Genomic DNA, 27,187 nt, shown 5'->3' with positions numbered 1-27,187 from the left:
AATCGTTATCGGCCCCCTGTCACTAGGAAAGTTGATCCTGGGAGGTTTAGTAGCTCTTTGGCAGCCTCTCGCCCTTCTTTTCAGGGGGATTTGGTAGCAAATGTGTCCCAGTTCACTGACTAGCTCTCAAGTTCAATCGAGACATTGTCTGTACCATGCCAACAAAAGCTGAGAAGAGAGTCTCCCTCTAATCCTTGGTTTACACCGGAATTGAGGACTTTAAAACATGAATGCAAATTACTGGAGAGAGCCTGGCGTACGAGTGGATACTGCGCTATTGCCAAACGTGCCCTCAGAACTAAACAAAAACAGTACTACACGTCCATTGGGGTGGCCAAAGGGAAGTACTATTCTGAGCGCATTGAGAGGGCCAATAACAATTCAAAGGAAATTTTTGTTATTGTACAAATTTTCTGTCTCCTACCGCCCAGGTGATAGTGACACCGTCCTCGGAGTCCTGGTGCAACTCTCTAGCATATTTCTTCAGGGATAAAATAGTCAGCATCCAAGAGACGTTTTCAAACCTACCGGTGAAGATTGTAGGCACCACAGTGGCTTCACTAAGGGGCAATACTGCTCCTTCTTTCTCAGCATTTAACCCGATTGATCTCCCTGGCTCTCTTAAGATCCTTAGGGCTCTAAAATCTGGCTCGCCTAAAGATCCTTGCGCCGCCAGACTGTTGTCGGATGTGGCAGCTACCATCAATTTGGAAGTCAACTATTTGATTAACAAATCGTTGTCTGAGGCGCTAGTTCCGCCGGGGTGGAAGCAGGCGCTGATTCTCCCTCTTCTGAAGAAGACATCTCTTGACCCGTGCCTTCCTGAGAATTATCGCCCTATCTCACTCTTGCCTAGTCTGGCGAAAGTTTGTGAGAGGGTGGTCACGACTCAACTGACTAAGTTCACAGAGAGTGCGGACTTGTTGCACCCGGCCCAATCCGGATTCCGTGCCGCTCATAGCACTGAGCTTGCCCTGCTTGAGGTGACAGAGGCAATCCGTGATTGTTTGGATGCCGGTGGGAAAGCGGCTCTGGTGATGCTAGATCTCTCAGCCGCTTTCGACACCGTGCCCCACTCTCTGCTCTTGGATCGTCTATCGGCTATAGGCATTGGCGGCTCTGCCCTGCAGTGGCTCCGGTCATTTTTGGAGGGTAGATCTCAACAGGTTTGGATTCCTCCTTGTGCCTCTGTTCAACTGCAAATGACTACGGGTGTTCCGCAGGGTTCATCCCTTAGCCCCCTGTTATTTAACATCTATATGACCCCGCTGGTTTATCTGGCGGAGTCTTTGGGGGCAAAAGTGAAGGTCTATGCGGATGACACTCAGCTCTTGTTTTGTTGGAATAAGGATGATGACTCGGTCATGGAGGCGCAACAGTGCCTGTCGTCGGTCTTCCATTGGCTGGCTGATGCCCAGCTAAAAAGCAACAAAGGTAAATCGGAAGTGCTCTTCTATGCCTCTCCTTCGTTTGAGTTTAGAGACAGGTTTTGGCCTCTAGACTTCCCTCGTCCCTCCATTGGTAAAGAGGCAGTAAAAAATCTTGGCGTCTGGTTCGAGGAGAATTTGAACTTTGCAACTCAAGTGAAGAGGCTGGCTGGTGTCTGCTTTGGTATTCTTAAAAGCTTGCGGCGGTTTCTTCCTCTTCTTCCTGACAAGGCTAAAGAAACTGTGCTTCGGGCCCTAATTCTATCTCGTCTGGACTACGCAAATGCTCTTTTGGTAGGTAGCCCAGGATATTTGGTTAAGAAACTGCAGGTGGTCCAAAATGCAGCGGCCAGACTCCTCCGGGGCGTGGGTCCTAGGCTTAGCGTTCGTTCCCATCTGCGCTCTCTGCACTGGCTTCCAGTGGAATCTCGTGTGAAATTTAAGATGCTTTCCATTGTGCATAGGGCCCTTTATGGTCTGGGTCCTTGTTATCGGCGTAAGAGGTTTGTCTTTTACGCACCAGTGAGGACGCTGCGCTCGTCTGCTCAGCTTTTGCTGCAGACCCCTAGTTTTAATCGCCAAAGAATGGGCGGGAACTCCTTCGGCCGTAAAGCAGGCCTAGCCTGGAATTCCCTGCTTGTAGCGCTTTGCGCTACCCATGACCCTTTTCTGTTTAAAAGTAAATTAAAAACTTTGCTTTTCTAGCGTGTTGGATGTTTTCCTTTCTTCTGCCTCTTGCTTTGAGTTCAGCGCCGGGACACTTTCGAGTAGCTGCGCGCTTTATAAATCAAAGATAACATAACATAACGTAACAGTATACCAAAAAACCACCCTGAAAATCAAGGGCACTGACTTGAAGGGCACATAACCGATCCAGGTGGCGTTTAATTTGGCTGGTAGCCCCTGCATGTTCTATTGCAATATTCACTGGAGATACACAGCTCCTGACCCTTAAGAAGCACTCAAAGCATAGGCGAAGTCCCGGTGTAGCTCTGGTGCATGTTTTCCTCACCCTAGGAAAGACACCCTGCCACTGAGAGAAGGGCACCACAGGATATGGTGACAGTATACAGAAATTAACTTCTCAACCATATAGGGCCAGCATAATCCAGGAGAAGATACCTTTGGAAAGGAGACAGAAGAAACACCCATTGTTATGCGTTATCTACATCAGATTGTGCCAAACCATGGAAAGATAGCCACATCAGTTTTTCTTTAATAATCTGTAATACAAGTAAAATCAACATTGAGATGAAAACCCAGCCTCCTCGTTCATGCATCCACTCACCTCTCCTACAATGAGCAATGGCAATGCCCCTCCATCCATTACACTATGATCCTGCACCCTACGGCGCCTGAGGAAGAGGTTTGGTGTCCTATAGCAGATGACTTTGGATCTTGGAACCACTAGCCCTAAGTTAGCACAATGCCACAGAAAACAGAATGACTAGAAATCCTGTGCTATTGTTCTTGGCTTAAAGTATGCTCCGGAATGTTGCCATAAAGAAGAATATCGCAAACAAACAATCTCAGACACCTTAAAACATGCCTATTTCAAAGTGGAATACTCTGCTAAAATAGAATTTGAATTGATTTAAGGCTGTAAAAGAATGCTTACAAGTAAAATGAAGTTCTGCAATAATGCAGCAAAATTTCAATTTTTGTGCTGCAAATTTGCAAATTTATGCCTCAAAATCCTGGGGGGGGGGGGGGAGGGGTTCTGATGAAAACTCTTAATGTTCATTGGATGGAGTTTAGATTTCTGTGATGCCTGCCTGTCTTCTAATAGCCTGCACCAGTGGTTCCAGTGCTAGAACAAATAGCAGGGGTGAGAGCAGGCAGCCTTGTCTCATCCCTCTGAAGAGCTGAAATTCTGAAGGTCAGTGACCATTACAGCTTGTCACTGCTGAGGGGCCAGTGTAGAGCCAGCAAACAGCCATCAGGAATTCCAGCGAACCGCCATCAGGAACTTATCTCCCAAGACTGCTTGTGTCAGGAAGCGAAAGAGATATCGCCATTCTACCCTATCAAAAGCTTTCTCTGCATCCCTAGAAATCGCAACCTGTTCAGACTTAATCACCCTTTGCGTGCCATAACAAAATATGTGCGCAAGCACCCTCAGGTGGGAGGTGAAGGAGCGATGTATGATGAAGCCTACCTGGCCACAGTGTATTGGAGACGGGATTACCGATTATAATCTGTTGGCTAGTACTTTTGCCAGGATTGTTGTATCCATGTTCCACAGGAAGATAGGCCTATAGCGGTCACAGTCAAGCAAGTCTTTGCCTGGGTTCAGTATCAAAGTGAGTTTGGCTCTGTTCATTTCTTTGAGGGGTGCATGCCTTTTTGTATGCCTCTGAATAAATTGCACAACAAGGGGACTCGTTTTGGTTTGTTCAATCTTTAATATTCCTTTGGGTAGCCTTCCAGACTCAGGGTCTTATTGTAAGGAAGATCCTCAATTACCTGTGCTATATCATCATCTGATTGTAGGTGTGTGTGTGAACGTTTCCGTGCACATCCCTTTTACCTGGGATAGTGTGGTGGGCTTCCTGCTGTCTGAGTTGGAAGGCTAGTAATCGACCAGCTTTTTCCCCTTGCCATAATCCCTCTGTTGCAGTCTGAACACAGCGACTTTTCGGCTTGCGCTGTGAATAGCCTACTCAGGTCATATTTGACCAAAAGAAGGTAATCCAAATCCATCCGGGAGTGTAGTCTAGTCCTGTAACGCATGCATTTGGCGTTTGGCATCTCTCATTTGCAGCATGAAATCCCTCATGGCCTACCCCAAATGCTCACTCTGTTTGCCAGGTTATTTGCAGGGGGATAATGAAATGTTTGTTTTCCTCCAGGTAACTGTACAAGAGGTAAATAGGATAGTAACGTTTTGTCCTAGGCCTGGCTATATTAGGATAGGTTGAACCACAATTGGCCTGGGGAGGTAGGGGTGGGAAAGCAAGGAGACTGGGAACGTTACAGTCCTGATCTCAGCATCGACTATTCTTTTCTGTGATCTTGTGACGAAGATGCTTGCCATTGTGAGAATAAGCCGAAATGGACATCAGGCCTTGTCGCGTTGGTCTTACAGCGCTGGTCTCCACCCCACTGAAATGTCACCCAGGGCAACAGAGCACCGTGTGAATGAGTGTGCTTGCAGTACAGAACTGCAAAGAAATAGATATGTCTTCACGGTTACACCTGTACATGGACTCGCCCGGTCACCTCTTCAGTGACGACCTTGATTTGTCCCACGCTGGCGTGTGTTTGAATGAGTTCTTCTATTTTGAACCCAGGGACCATCATTTGGTTACTTCATTCAGTTTGCCTCTTACACTCTTTTTCAAGCATTTCATTGTCCTGTTGCCTGAAAGCCTTTGGTGTGGTTGTATGGTGTTAATATCGCAAAGAAGAACCTCAACCTCAATTTTCTTTTTTACTCACACTCGCTGATACTTATTTGAAAAATGTATGGCCCAGAGAGGAAAACAATTACATTTGTATTTTTATTAACAATCCCATTATCAACATTCTTTTATTTATTAGCATTTATATTTTAACTTCACTGTGCATAGATACTATCCTATACGTCAGGATTGCATGCCACTCCATCAGATAAAAACATTAATTCGATTGATATTTTTTTTTTAAAAACCTTTGGACGAGCACCATGATTCAGAGTTTCACCAGTGTTGTGCATACACCTTCCTAGTAACCTGGGCTCTAGATAGTTTTACGCATAATGCTACTTCTGAAGAACAGCCGCCGGACTGTAACCATAGCCCTTCAACTTCTAGAGCCCCATTGAGAGGGTTTTGGAAGGAGTGGAGCCCTAAGAGAGGAGGGGACTTAGGAAACAACCAGATAGGTTGAACTGAGAGCTGGTGAAGGAGCGGAAGCTAAGGTCTTTGTCTGCACTATTTAGCTCTCAGGAACACCTCTTCCTGCTCATCTCTAATCTTCTGGTGGACTTTGCTCAAAAGTAGAAAAGGAGGAAATGGATACAGAAATCCCTTGGGCCACTAGAAACTCATCACATCAAGCCCCAGCACTCCTAGAGAAGAAAGTAGATTGCAGATATTCGATCTTCTGGGCTACGTCTAATAGATCTATCCAAGGGGTTATGAACACCATTTCAATCGTCTGCAATAGGAGAGTACGTGCTCAAAGGGATAATAACAAAGGAAATCCATGACTAAGAAGCTTCCCACTCCCTTTCTCTGTCCATGGAAGATATATCTCTGACAGGGAAGAAGGTTATGCCCTGCTCAAGTTACTATGCCTATTCCCAGGAGGCTAGACTGGGTTCATTTGTTCCACCGGATGATTGATGTAACCTTTAGTCACCTGATTGTCAGTGCGGGCTCAGACTGCCTTCTTCAGGAGCTGGGAAGAAAAGGAGAGATCGGTGTACAGCGGTTAAGCCCATCAAAATTGAAAGAAGCTCCTGACCAGAGTTTTCTCTTATGTGACCCCTCATTCCATGCTGTTGGAATCTGATAAGAACAGCCAACTGGGAAGCAAGAGGTATCTCTTTGGACAGATAGGCATATATTGGGGGTTACCTGGGACAGGACTCATTACCTGATAATTCTCTGACTTCGGGGTCAGATGAGACAGAAGGTGATTCACCAAACAAGCTGCTATATCACCTTGCACCCTCAACTATATCTGAGCTGATGTTTCAGGCAGGTGATGAAGACCCATTTGAGCCCATGTTACTAATAGCAGAGAAACCGCTATCTCCCCCTGCACACTTAAACATTTCTGAGCCGATTCCTCAGACTGACGCAGCAGGGATGGCAGACGATCCATCAACTTGGTTTGCCATTGAGGGGGGTGAAATAGCATTCATGTGTCTGTTCTGAAGATAGCTCTGATGAACACTAAATTCTGGATAGGTTTCAGGTGTGACTTCGCTTGACTGAGAAGAAATCCGTCAATTCTCAGTATTTCGCACTACAGATTAACAGCCTCCTTTACCTTGGAAAGAAATGAGGCAAGACCAACAAACTTGTGGCACATAGCATTCCCACCAGTGTAGCTAGCCCTTTTGTGAATGCTCTGAGTTGAGACCACATCAAAAGGTGGTACTGTGAACTGGATATGCATACCAAGTACACAGAATGAGAAGAATGTATGTGAAGCTGGATGGACCGGAATATGAAAATATGTACCCATAAAGTCAGAGGAAGCAAGGACATCTCCTTGCCTTACCAATAGAATTATGTTATGGCAATTTTTAAAGCGCACGATTACCCGGAGGTGTCCTGGCGCTAGTAACTTCTCCCTAATGCATGGCTAGAAAAAAAGAAAAAGTTTGGAATGCTTGAATGGATTTGGAAAAAGGGGGTACTGGGAGTACACTAATGTTCGAAATGGACTCTGAAATCTGTAACCTTTCCCACTCATTTATTGGCTTGTGCATGGGCCAAACCATGCTCTCATGTCTTGCAGGGTAGAGCCAAAGGTTGATACCAGCGAATTCTGTGGTATAGAGGTGTTTAGCATCTTCATTACCAAGTATAATGGGAACGATGAATGTTATTAATGCCACCTTTGTTGTTTAATGAACTTTGTTGACTTGTGCTATCATGTGCCATCATCTCTGGCATTGTTTTCCAACCCAACAGACACCAACATCCTAGAAATATTCTTAGTAAAGCTCACGATCTGAATGAACACATTCTTTCTCAAACCTAAGCCGAATAAAACCAAGTGTCTAATACTCCAGACACTCATAGCACCACCCGAGTCCAAGATTGGTTTTTAACAATCTAGGTTTCACTCCAACTCTTTTCAGCAAAGTCCCTAGGTTTCACTTTAGAGCAAAATGTCACCATGTTAGAGCACATCTCCAAGGTGGCAAAAAACCCATAATTCCAACTTAACCTCCTAAGGAATCTAAAACTCTGAATCTCTTCTGAAGATTTCAAGAACACAGTACAATTGATGGTTTTCTCACTTGCAGATGGGATAATTCACTACCTGCAGACCTGCCGAAAAATGTACTAGTTCCAATCAAATCCATCCTGCTTGTTTCAGGATAATGAGTTGAAAAAGTCAAACCACATCACTGCCATACAGAGAAATTGTAGAGGCTCTCTAGAAAGTAAAATGCAGTTAAAGGTAGCATCTTAACCTATGAAGCCTGCCACTTAGGCCATCCCAAGTACCTTAAAAACTAACACTGTAGAAGAAAGAAGTTCCAGAAACAAATGTGCACTACTACTGAAAAACTCCAAAATCTGAAAATACAAATACTCTGAATCGTGCCTTCTCCAGTCTGAACTATGAACTTCATGATGTTATCAGAGCAAAGCAATTCCTGTTATCCTGCAGAAGAAACCTGTAGGCCTTCCTATTGAAGTCTTTCCTATAAGACTATAAAAGGTAATCTGTGATCTAATAGCTGTTGGGTGACACTAATACAATTCATGAGCTGTCTCGTCATTTCCCATGTTAACTATAAAGCACTCCTCTGCTCATGTGCCAGGTACACATTATATAAAAAGGTTTGATAAATAAATAATTATGTGAGTTTATGAGCATTGCATTGATTTGAAGTTATGGTTGCATAGATATTCATAACTGTTGAATTGTTATTTTAAATGGGAAAGTGTATATTTTTTAATAATACATATTATTGTGTGATGTGAGTGAAGCAAGATAACTTCCTTCAGCAAAGTGTTTTCAGTGTTTTGACTTGATGTAGTTTGCCCCCTTTTTGTTCATGCTCAGTGAACAGTGCTCCAGCCTACGCCATGCAGAGCGGACTCGGAGGACAAGAAACCACGCCTTACATCCAGTGTCCCTGTCCCAGAGCTTGCTGCACATTGCCTGCAACTAGAGCAACAAGTTCTGACCACAAGGCAAGGTCTTAGATAACTGCTGCACTGAACATCACACATGCATGGTCAGCAAATCCTTTGGCCATGCCCAGCCTACCCTGCATTCAATAGCCTACCTCAATGATTAGTGTAGAGTTTGTATTCCCTTGGGCCACTAGGGGTGCATCGTCTCTCCAGGCCAGATCATGCCAGGCACAGGAAGAGGCATACAGCTATGCCCTTCATTTAAAAGCTTTGTTCTCAGTTCTCTCAGGACATACTATTTTTGTTTTGCCCATTGGGTTATGGGAATATGGAATGACCTTCACTCATGCACTAAGCCCTCTCCCCCACACCCCACTGCCTACAAGGGATATAGTTCACCCATCAGAAACATACCTGAACAAGTGAGATCATTATATTATTGGTTAAACAGGTGTGGTGCCACCTGCGAATCATAGATCTTTTTTTAGTTGTGACATCTTTTTATCATAAAGCAAAAAACACCTATTTTTAACACACATAGGGTCATATGTGTGAAATTCCAGATTTGTGATTGTGTATCCATAGAAATTGCTATTTGGGAATCACGAAACCGTATGTATGTGACCGGTGATTCCACTAATAGTGGTTCCTAAGAATTCGCATTTGCAATTAGGAAATTGCAATTTTAGAGCGCATTGTCCTGTGTCCCTGTTGTACTGCCTTTCTCTTTTTGTCCTTGGAATCAAGTATGTTGTGAATATCCAGGGGTGTAAAGCATATAACCTGTCACCTTAAGACCATGAGAAGGAAAACCATTAGGTCACATTACACACACCGTCTGGCACCTGTATTAATTGAGTATGCGATTCTCTTAGGTAGTAGCAAACCATCGCTAAATTCACCCTGTGACAGTCTGCTTTGTATTCTACTGTGGTGGAACATGAATGAGTAATGGGGGCTACCTGGGAATCTGGCTACAAGGTCTTTTATGATACAGGAGACATCACACACTACCTGCACATTGAGGGAGTGTGAGCTTTTCCTCTTCTTGTATATGTATTCCTTTGCTGAGGGGGGACATATGGCAATATGTGTGCCATCAACACAGCCAATGACATTGAGGAACTGTGCTACCCTGTAGAACATCAGTTTGGTGCGTTGGAATAATTGGGCTGTATTGAGGAAAGATATATATTGGTTAACTTTACTGACCATGATGTCCATGAACCTGGAAAATGCACTTTGTGACACCACCCCCGCCACTGCTGTGATCCCTGGTAACTGCCAGAAGCTAAGAGGTGTAGGCAACACAATACCTGCACATGTGGTGGGATTGCACTGCTTCTGAGTGTTCAATAATTACCTGACTACTGAGTTTGTACCTCTCATAAATTTACAGCTCAGTTTGTTCAGACTCACTCTAAAGATCTTCTCCTGTCTCCTCCTCCGCCTCTGCCAAAATCCTCATCCTCCTTGCCAGAACGTACAAAGCCGCCATTGTGAAAGAGCCTGATGGATTCTGGGTGCCTTTTTATAGTTTGCACATGGTTACAACCCTGATCCAAATCAATGGTAATTGCATTCCTTTAATAGCCATTTTGCGACTAGTCGTTGTACGTGCGGTTAGCGATTCGCTATTTGGAAATCCCTAATTCGTGATTTACAAAATGCGATTTCCAATAGGTAGGAATCACATTTTGCACCACTGCAAATACCTTTTGTACATTCCGAAATTACATTTTGATTTCCCAACGACCTGAAATTGCGATTCGCGCCATTAGGAAATACAAAATGCCTTTGTGTATATGGCCCATAATCATAATTAAGTGACTTGTCCCGGAATGAAGTATTGGTTATCGTTAATGGGCAACATTTCCATTAGATTTTTGGGTTTTGTTTTGATCGTTTACCCCTGCATCTATAAATAAGTCAATAAATAGGATCACTCCATAAAAAAATAGATGTTTAGGAAAGGTGAAAATTTGGAGTCTAGAGCGAAGTAGGAATATAATAGAGAGGTTTTATTTGGTGTATTTTTTCTCAGTGTTAGCAATGTGGAGCCCACTTTGCTTTGGTACTTTATAGTATTTTATAAGAGCAGGATGTAGAAAATCGCATGTTGACATAGTAGAGGACTAAGGTATGATTCTTGGGGAAAGGGACAAGAGGAAAAGTGAGGTAATGGCTAAGGAGATAGAGTTCATGATATATAGCTACCATAATGTTTTGTATTCACTGTGCTTCCAGTTTTTATGTACAGATGCAGGGTGTTCTGGAACTATTCCTGTTATTTGTTAAATCAAAATTTGCCAGTCAAAGGCTGCTACTTCCTTTGACTTAACAGATCCAAGCCCACCTAGAATGGCACTGTATGTTTTTTGGAGGACATTCCCAGCAGAGGGTTAAATGGAAGCCGTTCTTCTCTTGCAAGGGGGCAATGGTTTGAGTGAAATGAGGGGCCAAAACATGCATGTTTGTCTCTGAGCTGTAGGGGTTCCTGAATTATAGTTTGTAGTTCTTTTTGAACCTCGCTTCTGCAGGGTCATATTTTTACACAATTATTAATTAAATGAAACCGTGTTTCCCTATTAATTTTATCAGTGACAGCACATCTCAAATTTAAGATGGTTTTTGGAAGGTACTTATTGTGTAAGAATGTATTTTGCCTGCCCTGTTTGTGAAGATATTTTATTCCAGAAGGTAGTTTCCATTGTTTGCCTAAGCAATGTGGTGTTTTAACGTATGCACCATTTTTCTTGATTATCTGGTTCCTATTTTGACTGATTATCAGTTCCTTATAGATCACGGAGGTCCCATGTCTGCATATTATTCTGTCTAGGGAGATCGTGTCTGTCCTGGTGATATTTGACTTTAACTATGGGCCCTTTTCAGTTTATAAAGTTGTCGAATTCGAATTTGTTAATACTTGGTTTTTCTGTATTGAGCAAACAAGAATGGGATCTGTCCCATTTGCATTCAGATGAGACAGTGCCAAATTTCATTTATAATTCATATATTAGTGACTTTTGTAATTTTATTCCAGTGTTTACATTGGTATGTGTCTATATGTATAGGTTTGTTAATAAATTTTATTTTGACTCATACGATGGTACTCACTGTTTTTAGTAGAGATTTATAGAAGATAATCTCTCTGTTTTTAGAGGCACCAAAACTGTTGTTGATAGAGGGTTGACCAGATCCTTCTAGATGAAGCCATTTGGAACCAAGTTGGTTATAATGCTTAAGGTCCTGTTGCTGAATAAAGTTTGGCAGTTGAAGAAGTAGGCTAATGTTGAACCTCTTTCTGTTATTAAGTGATGTTTACTTCGTGCTATCCTAGCCTTTTTCTTAACCCTTACAAATCTATTTATGCCGTCACCTCTGAAAAGGGAAGGAGATAGTCTTCTCGGATGCATATAAAGATGGTATTTATGACATGTGCTGGAGTCATGTTCGTGTGAACTCTATTCTACCTCAGCATGACAAGTTTGTAGACAAGTTATGTGTTAGGTTGACACACCTTTCCATGGTAATTTAAACATTTGTTCTCTGGTCACCCTGATATTTGAGACATAGAATCCTCAGATATTTCAGTCATCCAGTTTGCTGTCTGAAGCCAGAATTTTCAGTTGTTGCCCTTGTGCAGTATATGTGAAGGGGTTTACTTTCTGATATATCTTTAAGGTTTTAACCGTAGAATGTGGAGCATTTTGAATTGATAGCGAGAACTGCTGGGCCAGTCTTTCTACTTCAAAGACAGATAGCATGATATTGTCCTCTTATGCAACAATTCTGTATGATTTATCCCTTAGTTGGATTTTGAAAAGTCCTTATTTGCTTTTAGTACTTTTAGAAAGGGCTTCACACAGTGGGTAGCCTTGTCTGGAGTTGCACCAGTCCAAAGGCAGTTGACGTTCAGAGAATCACTCTCAATGTGGACATATTGGAGTCCTGCAGGGTCATCACTGCAGTTGTAATGTTCTGTTGATGTAATTTGTAATAGCATACATAAAGTCAGAGCACTTAATTGCAGTTGTTGCATAGTTAATCATAACCAAGAACCTTTCAATAGTCCTTAATGTTTGATTGTGGTTATAATACTTCTTCAACTGAGGTTTTTTGCAGTAATGACTCTGAAAAAGGTTTGTGTGGAGAACATGTGGATGTAAGTACTATCTGTAGCTACTTGGCAGGTGACTGGTAAAAATGACATTTGTCATGCCTTGCCCTGGTCTATTTAAGGAGCAGTTACGCATCTCTGATAGGCATGCTTTTAAAGATTGCCTGTTAAAGTGCATGTGTATATCAGCAAATTTGCAGTTAATCAAAGACATGACATTCTTGAGTAGTTGATGGACTACTGAATGCTCTCCAATGCCATATCAGTGGTGCATTATGTAATCTGTTAGTGACAAATATCAATATGTAAGCTTTGGATGGGACCAACCCCGAGAGTAACTCCTAGGAATTTTCACTAAGCTTTCTGACAAGATAGAGAGGTGATACTGTGTGCCCTCTGATATTTATGAATAAGAACTGAAGTGTGAGGTTGGACAGCAGGAAGTCTCAATATCTTGAGATCTTTCCTTGCAGAACATTTGGAGAAGGGACATGATGTGCCACCTCATCTTGGTGTCATCGTAGCAATAATGCTGCGTTTCTGGGCACCTCTGTAATTGCCACATTTTGTTGGGTGTTACTCTTTCGAAGAGTGCAGTACAGAACCTTTTTAAATGCTTCCCGGCCTGACCTGTTTATTTGGTAGTCATTTACATCCTGTTTGTGCATAGGACACGACCATGTAGGCACTTCAACTTGAATACAGGTTGCACAAATAACCACAGTTTTGCAGCTGAAGCACTCTGTTCATGCCAACATGAGATGACAAGGTGTAGCCCTGCCACTCATTATTCTGTAACGTGCCCCTGCCTCTTATTTGGGCCATGCAGAGACTGTGTTTTAGAAGATTTAACATGTAGTTAAGAGGCTTGTGTGCATTGTTCACCTAGATAACGGAGCGGGGTAAAACCAGACACGTAGGCGGGTGTGTGGCCATTTGGTAACATAAGGAGGGTCCTCGAGGACCAAGAGAATAATTGATGGACAGAATGCTGCACAATTTCAAACATCCACCCCAGCACAGAGATCTGGGCCTAAATCCATCGTTTTTTTGCTCCCTGTGCCATTCCAGTTCAGACCCAGCCATATACAAATCAGTCTTGACCCTGTTTCCCATGGGAACAGTCCAGCCCGAACTGTCAGGCCAGGTCCTCCCTAGACCGGAAACAGGTCCTCGAGGGCGACATTGGTTATGAAAGTTGAAAAATGGAGGCACAGGATTGCAGTAGGGATGTCACGGTGGGTATCAAAAACACATGAGGTTGTGGACGAATGACTAGGCACTTGTGGGGTGGAAAGAACATCATTTACCATGTTCAGAAGAGGAGGAGGGTGAAGGGAAGGATTTGGGAGGACTTTCACACACATTGTATGGTAGAGGTCATGAAACTAAGATGGGAGCATCGGGAAAGTGAGCAGCGGTAAGCGCATGCACTCAGTAGAAAATCTTTATTAACATTAATAATCTAATGCCTACAGGCATTATTGCAATATACGCAGTTGTCAAAGACGCTGACCTTCCACCTTTGCCAAAAAGGATAATAGCCTAGCACAACTTGAGCATCCCTTACCTTCGTCTCAGCTGTGACAATTAATGCAGTTGGAACAGCGTTTGAAGAAGCTATACCACTATGACTTGAAAAAATAGTTTCACAACTATGGGTGCATTGATTGTCCAAACTGTATCTACAATATATTAATGGCAGTATATAGAAAGAAAAAAGGATTAGCAGTGTATGATGTAGGTGATTGCTTCCAAACTACATTGAGAATATATAGAAGGTAAATGCTGTTACCACTTATTTTGCCATCTACACAGGTGCTAGTGTGAGTAAAGTATTGAGAATCGTCCTTCTGTTGTGGAAATAGAGCAGCATTTGTGTAACTCTTGTGCTCCCAAAAACAGTAGTCTGTGTATGTGACAAAAAAGTAAAGTGTATATTGTACCTCACAATAGTGACTTTCATATTTTCTTAACATGAGAAATATATAAAATGTCACCCGAAAAAGTGCACTGAAATGTCAGTCAAAATAGCAGCATTTAAATGAGTGATCTGCGTGACCAAGCACAGGGGGTGGGAGGGTACTGGGAAGGGATAATTTGTACATTGTTGTTTGGTAACAGCACAGCTGTACGATATTGGCAACACTGGAGTTTCACTGCAGAGTGGACAGTAAACTGGAGACACACTATGTATACTCTTAACGCCTACATGTCTTTATTGCTGTTGTTACAGCTTCTGTTTGTACACTGACTTGTAAGTGTGAAAATAACAATACTTTTTTTTTAATATATAAAAGTGAGTGATCTGTGTCACGTTTTGGTTATTTGATTTTTTCCTCTTATTCCATATGCGTCTTATTCCTCAATTTGATTGTGTCAGATTCGACATTGAAACCCGGCATGTGTTTGTAGGCGATCATTCTGGACAGGTCACAATTCTGAAACTGGAGCCAGAAAACTGCAGCCTTGTCACAACATTTAAGGGACACACAGGTATGCATTTTATTTCCCCGTCATTCGGCCTCAGAGAATTGTTGAGAGAACTATTGATCACGACCTTGTTGGCCACAAGATGATGTGCCCACTGGTTTCCCAATGTCATGCACATTGGTTTGTTATATTTAACGTTTTGGATAACCAGCTATTGCAGGAAAGTCTTTTTTGAAGTGGTTGGAACAAATGTACTTTCTGTGTCTTTGCATATTTGACGTGGGAGGACAGGCGTCTCTGAAGTCCAGACAGTCTGCATGGCTTGCAATGCCACTTTCTTTGCACTGCAGAGGTTAGTGGGTGGTAGCGTAACACGCCTACTTTCACTCTGGAGACAGCTCAGAGCGCAGAGAGGACAGGGAGAACATCAGTTTGCTGCTAGTTTGCCCTCGGAGTGATAATCTTTCAAATGCTTAGTAATCAATGTACCGATTAATCAGAAGGCATTCTTGGATCTACAGTGTGCACCTATGCTCAAAACCTCTGAAATAGATATTTTCTTCAGACTTCCATTGAGGTTCAAATGTATTAATTTGTTAAATTTTCTAATTCTGCTTAATTTTGAATGTCTTTCAAAGTAGCCTTTTTGCCAGGGAGTTTTTTTCAGAAGACTAAGTGGGATGGCGAGAAGTTTCACTTGTGCTTCAGCGGTCCTGATATTATCTCGGGACTCCTGACAGGCTCTCCAATATGAGAAGCCTTGGACATATCTGAATTCAAAATGGGCCCACCTCAAATGTAGTTGCACAGTAAATAGCTGGCCATGAAAAGGAGCGTTCAATGTAGCATGGTCAGTCACTCCACAGTGCTTCATCCCTAACAAATGAGCAATATAATCAATGCTCTAGATGTTAGATGAAAGACTGTTTTATGGTGGTTGCCATAGAATTTGAACTGCAAGGTAAATTGAGCACTAGCGTTGGAATGGAAAGTAACAACCCATTCCCAGGGGTCGGGAGTGTACAGGTCTGACAAAAGTGAGGAACCTGGGGTGATTTGTGTTTGCAAGAAATAGGTCAGGTACCAGATGCTATTGAGGGTGCTACGTTTAAATTTTCTAACGGGTTCCTATAAACATATTAAAATTTGATTGCTGCTATTTTTGCTGCCTTCTGCATACTTGCTACACTTGGTAATAGGAAGGGTCCCATGTTGGTATCGAGTATGGAATGTGATGTGATTTCTCATTCGAGTTGGAAAGACCATGCACATACCAGGCAGCGGCTATGGTTAAGGGGTTTTGATTCTGAGACGAGCAAAAACAATTACAAGTGGTATAAGGGTCTGTTAGGTCTATTATTTGGATGCGTCGGACACACAGGAGCTGTCCGACGCAAAAGTGCTCATGTGCGTGGGACAGCTCTCGCACGTCCGAAGACATGGCACAGGAAATCCCTCTAGTGAGGGATTTTCTTTGCCACTCCCAAAAAGTCTTGAGGACTGGGGAGGAGCTTCCCCACCTCCCGAGGCTGCTCAGTTTCTGTTGCTGAAATGACAATCAGCACACATGTGAAAGTGAAACTTAAATGAGCCCATCGGCTCGTGTCCGTTTCACTGCCTTGGGGCTCAGGGGGCTGAGGCAGGAGGGCGATCCCCAAGCAGGGATCCACCAATAGGCACCAGGGAGGGGAGAGCGCCCACTTGGGCAAGAGCCTTTGCTCCCTCTAATTAAATTTGGCTAAATTCAGTCTATTGTCCCCCCCCCCCAGAAATGTGAGAAAAATTAGATATTTTCTTTTTAGGCTAAATTTGAGGTTTGCAGGGGATTCTGGGTGGGAAAACATTTGGGGAGCGACACAAACCACACCTCCGTGGACTGCCTCAGGTGTCTAGTTTTCAGAACTGTCTGTTCAGTTCAGTTAAAAAAGTAATGTTTATTTAGACCATAGTCTTTAAACAACAGTAAAACCCAATTGTGAATATTAAAACAATACAGCTACAAATTCTTCTCCATTTCCATTAAAATTAATAGCCTATAAACGGAATGGTAACGGCACGGATATCCCACACATGTGACACAATAACATGATGAATCGAAATTTGCCTAGCAGGGTAACGGTAAGTTTCAATTCTATTAAGGACACGGAGGCGAGGATTATGCTTTTCCTTTCTCCGCTTTATTATTATGTAAAACTCACAGCAGCCAGAAAAGCAGAACAAGAGTGAACTTATAACCAGAAATAGGAAAAACATCCTTTGGTCACCAGAAAACAACTCGAAAAGTTCATTGCGTAAAACATCAACTCCCATCAGTCCGAGGGATAACCCAGCGTCCAAGTCCTTTCACGCTGTCCATGACCCCTAGAAAGCTCCTCCATTCCGTGAAGCCCTCCTCTTTCGTCGCGCAATTCACGCCTGGACATCACTGATCTTGTTTAGCTCCATCATTCCCTGCATGTAAAGAAACACGAGACTTTACTACTGGTTACGCGGCCCAGCCGGCAACACAACAGCCCATAACAAGGTCACAAAGCGGCAAATCAACAGCTGAGTGAAAACTGGAAACTGGATTACTTACAGCAGAACGGGGGGTTCGCACCATCGTGCAACGGGAGGGATAATCCTCGCCTCCGTGTCCTTAATAGAATTGAAACTTACCGTTACCCTGCTAGGCAAATTTCGATTCTATGGCAGGACCGGAGGCTCCGATTATGCTAGTTCAAAGCTTACTTACCACCAACTGAGCCACATCTACCACCGGTTTAAAATAAAACCTCTTGAAGGTGGAATCGGAAGACCAATCTGCCGCTCGCATAAGATCCTCCAAGCGAGCTCCCAAAGAAAACGCCTTAGACGCCATCGCGCCTCTGGTCGAATGCGCTCCAAACTGCTTAGTATCAATACCCGCCTCTTGCATGACCCACCGCACCCACCTGGCTATCGTGGGCGAGGAGACAGCTTTGTGCGGTTTTCTCAAGGCAATAAGAAGTTGCCTTTCGCCCGGAGGGCGTAATTCAAGAGTCATGTCCTCATACGTCTTTAGACAATTTACCACACACAGTTTGGGCGCATCCGTAAAAGCCGAATAAGAGATAGTCCTTGAATCCGATTTGGTACGTCGACCCAACGTAAAAGTAACCCCTTCCGGGGAGAAGGTTCGTGCCGTAACGTCCAACGCCCGGACGTCAGAAACCCGGCGACAGGAAACTAGACATAACAACATGGCTAGCTTACCGGAGAGTTCCTTCAATGAAAGATACTTATTCCGCTGCCAGGATAAGAAAAGATTCAAGACCAAATTGACGTCCCAGAGGACCGAGTAGCGCGGTTCCGGGGGAAGAGACAGACGGATACCCCGCAAGAGGCGACAAACAAACGGGTGCTCCCCGATCGGGGCTCCGTCTACCGGATAATGAGCTGCAGAAATCGCCGAGCGAACCGCGTTAATAGAGCGGTAAGCCAGACCCTCCGTGGCCAATTCAGCCAGAAAATTCAACATGGGAACGACGCCTGCGACCATGGGATCAAGACCCCGTCGAAGACACCAACGCATCCACTTAGTCCATGCGGACCGATAGCGTTTAGAAGTACTGTCGGCCCAGGCCCTTGACAAGAGACCTTGAGCCGATCCCGAAAGGCCTGGGAGCGACCAGCGTCTCCTGAAAGCCTCCATGCCATGAGGCGGAGAGATCCTTGGCGAATGAGGTGGTGCTGCTCCCCTTGCGGATTCAGAAGAAGATGAGGAAGCGGGGGGAGTAGGATTGGAGAATCCCAAGAAAGTTCCAGAAGAACTGGAAACCAAACTTGAGACCTCCAACCAGGCGTCACCACCACTAAATCCGCTTCCAGGAGCCGGACCCGGGTTGCCGTTCGTATCACCATCGAAAACGGTGGGAAGGCATAACCGTTCTCGCGGCTCCAGTCCTGGAGAAACGCGTCCGTGGCCTCCGCTAGCGGATCGGGCCTCCAACTGAAGAAGCGTGGAAGCTGGTGGTCGAGGCGAGACGCAAAAAGATCCACCGAGAACGGACCCCAGAGGCCGTTCAACCACTGAAAGACCAGGACATCCAGCTGCCATAGGCTGGAGTCCCTCAGATGCCTGGAATGCCAATCTGCCACCTGGTTGGCCTGGCCCGGCAGGTACTCCGCCGTCACCGAAATTTGATGTGCCAAGCAATACTCCCAAAATTCCTTCGCGAGATTCGCCAAGGCCCGGGACCGGGGACCTCCCAGTCAGTTGACATAACGGACCGCTGAAACGTTGTCCATCTTCAAAAGCACACACGCGGTCGCTTGGCGCTTGGTCCAACAACGGACAGCGAACGAACCCGCCAAAAGCTCCAAAGCGTTGATATGCAACTTCTGCTCCTCTGACGACCAGACGCCGCCTGTAGAAAAATCTCCGCACCGGGCACCCCATCCTGACCTGCTTGCGTCCGATTCTATGACCAAATCCGGTGCCGAGCCGAAGATTGCACGGCCGTTCCAGGCCTCCATGTGTGTCAACCACCATGACATTTCCTCTTTGGCCTCCTCCGACAGGGGGACTGCCTGGTCGTATGAAAGCCCCCTTCTGAGATGATGCGCCTTCAGGCGCTGCAATGCCCGGTAATGAAGGGGTCCCGGAAAGATTGCCTGGATGGAGGAGGAAAGAAGTCCTACTACCCGGGCAATCTGACGGAGAGAGGTTTGGGGTCTGGAGATGGTCTGCCGCAAAGTATGGCGGATTTTGGCCATCTTGCGAGATGGAAGTCTCAAGGAGGCCTGAACGGAATCCACGACGAAACCGAGAAAGACCAGACTGCGCGTTGGTGTTAGGACCGACTTCGTCCCATTGATGACAAACCCCAGGCTCTCCAAGAGGGAAACCGTCTGCTGCAACTGAGCCGTCAGCCTCAGGGGGCACTGCGCCATGAGAAGGATGTCGTCTAAGTATACAATCATCCTGATTCCTTGCCCCCTCAAAAACTCTATCACAGGATGAAGCACCTTTGTGAAGCACCAAGGTGCGGAAGAAAGCCCGAACGGAAGGGCAGTGAACTCGTACACCTGGCCCCGCCAGAGAAACTGGAGAAATCTGCGATGGGAGGGTGGACCGGAACTACCAGATACGCATCTTTGAGGTCTAGCCTCACCATCCAATCGTGCGGCAGGAGTACATCTCGAAGAAGGTGGATCCCTTCCATTTTGAAATGCCGGTAGACCAACCACCCGTTGAACTCCTTGAGGTTGATCACCGGACGCCGCCCCCCATCGGTCTTCTCGACCAAAAAAATATTGCTGAGGAAACGGTGTGGGTGCAGAGCTGATCGACAGATGGCTCCCTTCCCGAGCAGGGCGGATACCTCCTCGTCAATCAGCTGCGCATCGGGGGCGGAAAAAACAATGGGACGTGGAAATTCCGTCTGAACAGGCAAGTCGTAAAATTCTACGTGAAATCCCTTTACAGTCTGCAAGACCCAAGCATCCGCCGTAAGCTGCGCCCAAGCGTCCTGAAAGGCCGCCAAACGGCCCCCTATACGCACGTGCTCCGCTTGCATGACACTCACCGCTTGATTGGCCTCCACCGGAATTGTTCTTAAAGCCACCACGGCCCCGGAAGCGTTGACCTCTGGTAGGGTAGAAGTTGTTGTAGTTGGCCGAGGAGTTGTACTGCCCTCGCCCGGAGCCTTGTCCCCTGTTACTAGTCTGCTGACCGCCACGGCCGGTCGCGCGGCCCCTCCCGCGACCGGCCCCTCCCGCGACCGGCCCCTTGGGAAAAACGAGTTTGGAAAACTCTTTTAATGTTGGATTGGGCCTTATCTAAGGAGGTGAAAGTGGCCACGAATTTTCCCAATTCTTTCACAAAGGGATCCCCAAAGAGGCCCCCTTGAGCCACCGCGCCTGCCTCGGAAGATGCCAAATCGCCCAGTTTTGGGTCGAGTTTGATCAGCAATGAACGGCGGCGTTCCGTTGAGAGGGCGCAATTTGCATTTCCCATAAAGATTATCGCCCTTTGCGCCCAGTTGGAAAGCACTTCGGGGGAAATAGTAGAGCCCGTGACTTTTGCCTCCTCCGCCATATCAAGAATCTTGGTCATAGGACCTATGGCATCCAGAAGCTTATCCTGGCACGATCGCCAGGATCGGTCTATACCCTTGCGGGGGTCCTTCACATATTTAGCTAGAAAGGTAGCCATCTTCGAGTCTAACTCTGGCGTAAGGGCTACCTGCCCCTCCAAAGTGGGGCGCGGACACTCCGCTCTGAGACATCCCCGTGCTTCCTTCTCTAGAGGCTTGCGGAGGCATCCCGCCACGAACTTGGCTACCTTGTCCCCCGGAGCCCAGGCTGCGGAGCGCGGATGCATGATCTCATCCGGATCCAGCATACCCGTATCATCCTGGGGCAATGCACCCTTGGAACTGGCCGGACGCCAAGAACGCGAAGACCCCTGCTCATCATCGGTATCCGCCGGGGAACCCCCAGTCTGGGATGGCGAGGGGGGGGGGCGGTGGGAACTGCGGGCACCGGCGGTGGAGGAGGCGCCGGAGGTGGTGGACCGGATTTAGCCAAGAAAGCCTGCCTCAAGCGTTCAAAGGCGTCCTTGTCCACTCCCTGCGACTCCTCCATGGCGCCCTCCCTACATACTTTCTTGGGGGACGGCCCAACCTCCTCGGGTAAAGGACCTGGTACAGGAGAAGGATCCCCCCGATAGGCCTGCGCCAACCTAGCGCATTCCGCCACTATGCGGTTAGACAGGCGTTCTTCCATTGGGGCTACCACCTCACTAACACACCTAAAGATAGAACTATCTACCGCTTCATAGAAATCGTCGTCCAGAGGTAAGTACTGCGTCCCCTCTTCCTCCTCATAATAGTTCCCTTGCTCCATACTGCTTCCAGATACTTTAAGGCAATGCCGTAACCTCAGAAGCTGGGAACCTCGTAACAGGTAAGCAACAGTGCAGGCTGGGACCAACAGACAAAGTGTTTAGCAGGGCAGACGTGTACTGGCAGCGCCAGGACGAATTTGGGCAGATCGAAGGAACTGCAAGGGTTTAAGTGCGGCTTAGCCGCTGTGGGTGGCACACACACCCCAAGCGCGCCGGCCCTCAGCACCTGACAAGGCCACACCGCCACCCAGCGCGCTGACAACCAAAAGTGCCAAAACTTGCCCTCAGGCGATAACGGGGCTCGGAGACCTCAGCTTATGAATACGGACCCTCGCGGGCGTATATTGTTGAAAAATTCGGGACAATACTGACCCCGAAGGGCGTCTTGGTGAGGCGGCAGGGGGACAGGCTCCGGCGGACTCGGCTCTCTCGCAGCGGCTCCCTTTGAAGAGACAGCCGCGCTGAGAGCAACGAGACGCACGGGCTCCCCCTAGCGGCCAGCAAAGGCCGCCGCAGGTGGGACGGCCGCGAAAGGAGCGAAAAGAAACGCTCCCGCGGCCGTAAAGGGACTCTGTGGAAGGAAAAACCAATACACCGCATCTAAAAACACAAGCGAGCCCCTAATTTATAACCACCAAAGCGTCAAAGCACACAGAAACATAACAAATCCCCAGAGAAACAAGTAAGGGACTTAACTGGCTGCCCAGCAGCGAAGAAAGAGGAGGGCTTCACGGAATGGAGGAGCTTTCTAGGGGTCATGGACAGCGTGAAAGGACTTGGACGCTGGGTTATCCCTCGGACTGATGGGAGTTGATGTTTTACGCAATGAACTTTTCGAGTTGTTTTCTGGTGACCAAAGGATGTTTTTCCTATTTCTGGTTATAAGTTCACTCTTGTTCTGCTTTTCTGGCTGCTGTGAGTTTTACATAATAATAAAGCGGAGAAAGGAAAAGCATAATCGGAGCCTCCGGTCCTGCCATAGAATCAGTATGTCCAGTTCAATTCAATCCCCTGAAAATTAATACAATTTAATTCAATTTTATATTAATTAAAACAGGGCAAAGCGCATTTTCATAAAACTCAGTCTTAAAATCGTTAAAACATCTTCAAAGTCTCCCAAAAGAGACTTTTTATGGCTTTCATATAGTTCCCAATTGCAATAGCAATCTCAAGATTAGTCATCTCTGTAACTAGGGCTACTGCCTGTTCTCGTGACTTTGTTTCATATTTGAAAAATATTGGACATAGTAATAATTTCCGCTGAGCTAAAACAGAAATGCAATCTACTATAATATGCAAAATATCACATTTTGTTCCCACCACACATTTGCAATTTCCGACCGGCTGAATCGTTTCTGCCTTAGTTTTTTCATTCGTCAGCCAGGGGTTAATGCCAATTCTTAACCTTAAAATTTCACATCTGAGCCAATAGTTGGGTAATCTATCCAGGTAGGGATACCATGCTTCATTCAACCACGGAGTTCTCATACATTGTACTGATTTTTTCATTCTCACATACTCGTATCTACATTTCTGCCCTTGGGATCTGAGTGTGCTCTTAGTAAATTCTGCATGCAGTGTATGTTGACAGATTCTCACTTTTGGGTTCTTACCTACAGTAAGCAGTTTCTTTCTAGTTTCCTTAGCCCATTTTAGGTTACTAGACTGAATCTCCTCTCTACACCATTGTAAGACCTTCTGCACTACTCCAGGGTCCTGACGTTTCCCAAACCTTACTAAAGCCACTTGAGTCTGTATGCTCCATGCTATTATTCATTACTCAATTCTAATGGCCTGGATCATTGCTGAGCTCGGTAGTGACAATAAGGTTTTTAAACACTTTCCTTCTTCTAAGTTCCAATCGCTTTTACCACTTAGGTAGAGGACTTCGGCTCCATACAGTACTTGTGGGGGTATCATTGCAATATATGCCTTTAATAACGGTTTGTGGGACATATCTCCGTATTCTCGATTGAATTTTCTCAGCCCACAAATCGATGTAAAGGCTTTTGCTTCCTGGCCTTCTAAGTGTGTATGCCACCTTAATGCACTATCGAACCAGACCCCAAGATATCTAAACTCACTCACAATTTCCAATGTCATGGGGCCTAAAAACCAACTGAAGCTCGTATCTCTTTTCCCAAAACATAACATTTTTGTTTTTTCCATATTTACAACTAAAAACTTTGCCTCACAGTACTCTCTAAAAGTGTTTAGTTTTCTTTGGAGGCCTATCTCAGTCTGGTTGAGAATCACCAAATCGTCTGCATACAATAAGCATGACCATCCATTCTGGGACTGGCGCTTCTGTTAACCTCTAGTATTGCAGGTAGGTCTGTTAGGAATATGGCAAAAAGCAATGGGGCCAAGACGCAGCCCTGTCTTAGGTCGTTTTCAATCGCTATTTTCAGCGTCAAGGACTTCCCCTCCCCCCCCCCCCCTTATCATTAATAACCTGTGCCCAGTTTCGTCTATGTAGCTCTTTTACTATAGCTAGTAAGCCTTCCACAATATTATAATTTTCCAAAGACTCCCAAAGTCATTTACGGTCCACAGAATCAAATGCAGCCCGAAAGTACTCAAAGCAACAGTATAACTTCCCTTTTTGCTCTATTGACTTTTGCGCCACTGCCCATAGAGCAGTGGTCGACAGTGGAGTGACCTTCCTTGAAGCCCACCAGTTCTATCGGCACAATTGAACATTGCTCCACCCAATCCATAAGTCTACTCAATATTATTTTTGCGAATTTTTTTTCCCCAATATCCAATAAGTTGATTAATTTATAATTTTTCGGAGCTTTCATGTCACCCTTCTTATGCACCGGTCTAATTACTGCTCCCTTCCAATTTTTAGGGATTTTTACTGTATCCAAAATAACTAAAAACATGTGGGAGAAAAATTCTGCCCACCAGTTCAGCTGGGACTTTATTATGGAAGCTGGGAGATTATCGGGTCCTGCTGCCCTGGTTAGTTTTAATTTGGATATCGTATTTTTCACGTTCAATACTGAAAAATCTGGTTTTAGATCTTCTTCTAACGCACTCCAGTTTTGCATCACTCCTTCTGATGCCCTATGAGAGCCATACAGTTCCTGCAGGTATTCTTCCCATGCGGCCTCATCTACCACACAGTTCATAGCTCCCACCAGGTGTTCTGTGGCTGCCTGTATCAGCTTCCAAAACTGGCGTATATTCTTTGTTTCGATAGTTTCTAACCGTCTTCCCCAGCATTTTTCTTTGTAGAATCTTTTTGAGCTACTTGAACTGTCTGGATTTGGTAGGTTTCCCTAGAAGGCCGCCGAACCCGGGACCAAAACGCAGGGGACCCCGTTGAAAAACCAAGCCGTTTTGTGAAAGACAATTCTGATGTCTCCAAAATATGTTTTGGGCCCTTCCCTCTTGCGGGTACTTGGCCCACCCACACAAGTGAGGTACCATTTTTATCGTGAGACCTAGGGGAATGCTGGGTGGAAGGACATTTGTGTCTGCCTGGTAATCTCACAAATTTCCCACACAGAAATGTGAAGAAAATGTCTTTTTTTTTATTTGAGGTTTGCAGCAGATTCTGGGTAGGAAAATGTTGGGGATCCATGCAAGCCACATCTTCCTGGACGCCCCTGGGTGTCTAGTTTTCAGAAATGTCTTGGTTTGGTAGGTTTTTCTAGATGGCCTCCAAACCCGGGACCAAAAACCCAGGTGACTCCCTCACAAAATCAGATAGTTTTGCGATTGAAGTCTCCACCGTACGTTGTGGGCCATTTCCTGTTGTGGGCACTAGGCCTACCCATACAAGTACCATTTTTATTGGGAGACCGGGGGGGGAACGCTGGATGGTAGGAAATTTGTGGCGGTCTGGTGATCCTACAACTTTCCGACACAGAAAAGTGCGGAAAATGTGAGTTTTTTTAGCTAAATTTGAGGTTTGCAGGAGATTCTAGGTAGGAAAATGCTGGGAGATCCACGCAAGCTGCACCTCCCTGGACTTCCCAAGGTGTCTAGTTTTCAGAAATTTTTGTGTTTGGTAGGTTTCCCTAGATGGCCCGGGACCAAAAACGCAGGTGACTCTCTCGGTAGTTTTGCGAGCAATAATTTTGAAGTCTCCACAGAACGTTTTGTGGTGTTTCCATCGCGGGCACTAGGCCTACCCACACAAGTGAGGTACCATTTTTATCAGGAGACTTGGGGGGGGGGGGGGGGGACTGAGTGGGTGGAAGTTTGTAGCTCCCCGCAGATTCCAGAACTTTCCATCACAGAAAAGTGAGGAAAATTTGTTTTTTGGACAAAGTTTGAGGTTTGCAAGGGATTCTGGGTAACAGAACCTGGTGAGAGCCACACAAGTCAACCCATCCTAGGATCCTCTGGGTGTTTAATTTTCAAAAATGTAGTCGTTTGCTAGGTTTCCCTAGGTACCGGCAGAGCGAAGATCCAAAATCCACAGCTAGGCACATTGCGAAAAAAGGGTCAGTTTTCACTGGAAAAATATGATGTGCCCAAGTTATGTTTTGGGCCTTTTCCTGTCGCTGGCACTAGGCCTACTCACAGAAGTGAGGTACCATTTTTATTGGGAGACGTGGGTGGACATTTGTGGCTCCCCGCAGACTCCAGAACTTTCCATCATAGAAATGTGAGGAAAATGTGTTTTTTTGACCACGTTTAGGGTTTGCAAGGGGTTTTGGGTATCAGAACCTGGTGTGAACCCCACAAGTTACATTATCCTGTACAGGTTTGCTAGGTTTCACCAGGTGCCGGCTGAGCTACGGTCCAAAACCCACAGCTAGACACAAGTGAGGTAACAATTTTATCTTGAGACTTGGGGGGAATACTGGGTGGGTGGAAGTTTGTGGCTCCCTGCAGATTCCAGAACTTTCAGTCGCAGAAATCTGAGCAAAATTTGCTTTTTGTGGACAAACTTTGAGGTTTGCAAGGAATTCTGGGTAACAGAACGTGGTGAGAGTCACACCAGTCACCCCCATCCTGGATTCCCCAGGATGTCTAGTTTAAAAATTCTTACAGGTTTGCTAGGTTTCCACAAGTGCCGGCTAAGCTAGGGTCCCAAATTCACAGCAAGGCACATAAAAGGTCAGTTTTCACTAGAAAAATTTGATATGTTCATGTTGCGTTTAGGGCTGTTTCCTGTCATAGGCACTAGGCCCAAGCTAACACAAGGAGATGATGAACGGAGTGCTGAAACTTTCCAGACACTCACCCCCAGTCACAGATCTGGGTTGAATCCATCATCGTTCTTTAGCTCACTTCGCCACCCCAGTTAAGGCACTAGGCCTACCCACACAAGTGAGTTACCATTTTTATCAGGAGGCTTAGGGGAACACAGAATTGTAGAACAAGTGTTATTACCTATTGACTTTCTATGCATTTCTGGCTTCCAAATGTAAGACCATGTGTAAAAAAGAAGTCACTTTGAAAAATGTCCTCTAATTCACATGCTAGTATGTGTATCCACAATTTTGGAGATGTGTAAATAACTACTGCTTCTAAACTCTATATTTTGTTCCCATTTCGGAAA

The 27,187-nt window shown here is 45.4% G+C and overlaps 1 protein-coding gene across 1 annotated transcript in view; it reads left to right on the top strand.

Moving 5' to 3' along the window:
- WDFY2 (WD repeat and FYVE domain containing 2) overlaps positions 1-27,187 on the top strand; it is a 514,044-nt gene that overhangs the window by 326,471 nt on the left and 160,386 nt on the right. The window contains exon 6 of the mRNA XM_085621796.1: positions 14,743-14,855. Within this exon, the coding sequence (XP_085477922.1) occupies positions 14,743-14,855 (113 nt within the window). The remainder of the gene's footprint in view (positions 1-14,742; positions 14,856-27,187) is intronic.

This window comes from Triturus cristatus, chromosome 8, assembly GCF_964204655.1.
Source record: "Triturus cristatus chromosome 8, aTriCri1.1, whole genome shotgun sequence".
NCBI lineage: Eukaryota > Metazoa > Chordata > Amphibia > Caudata > Salamandridae > Triturus > Triturus cristatus.
Note: the sequence above shows the minus strand (reverse complement) of the source record. Positions and strands in the feature narration are given on the sequence as shown.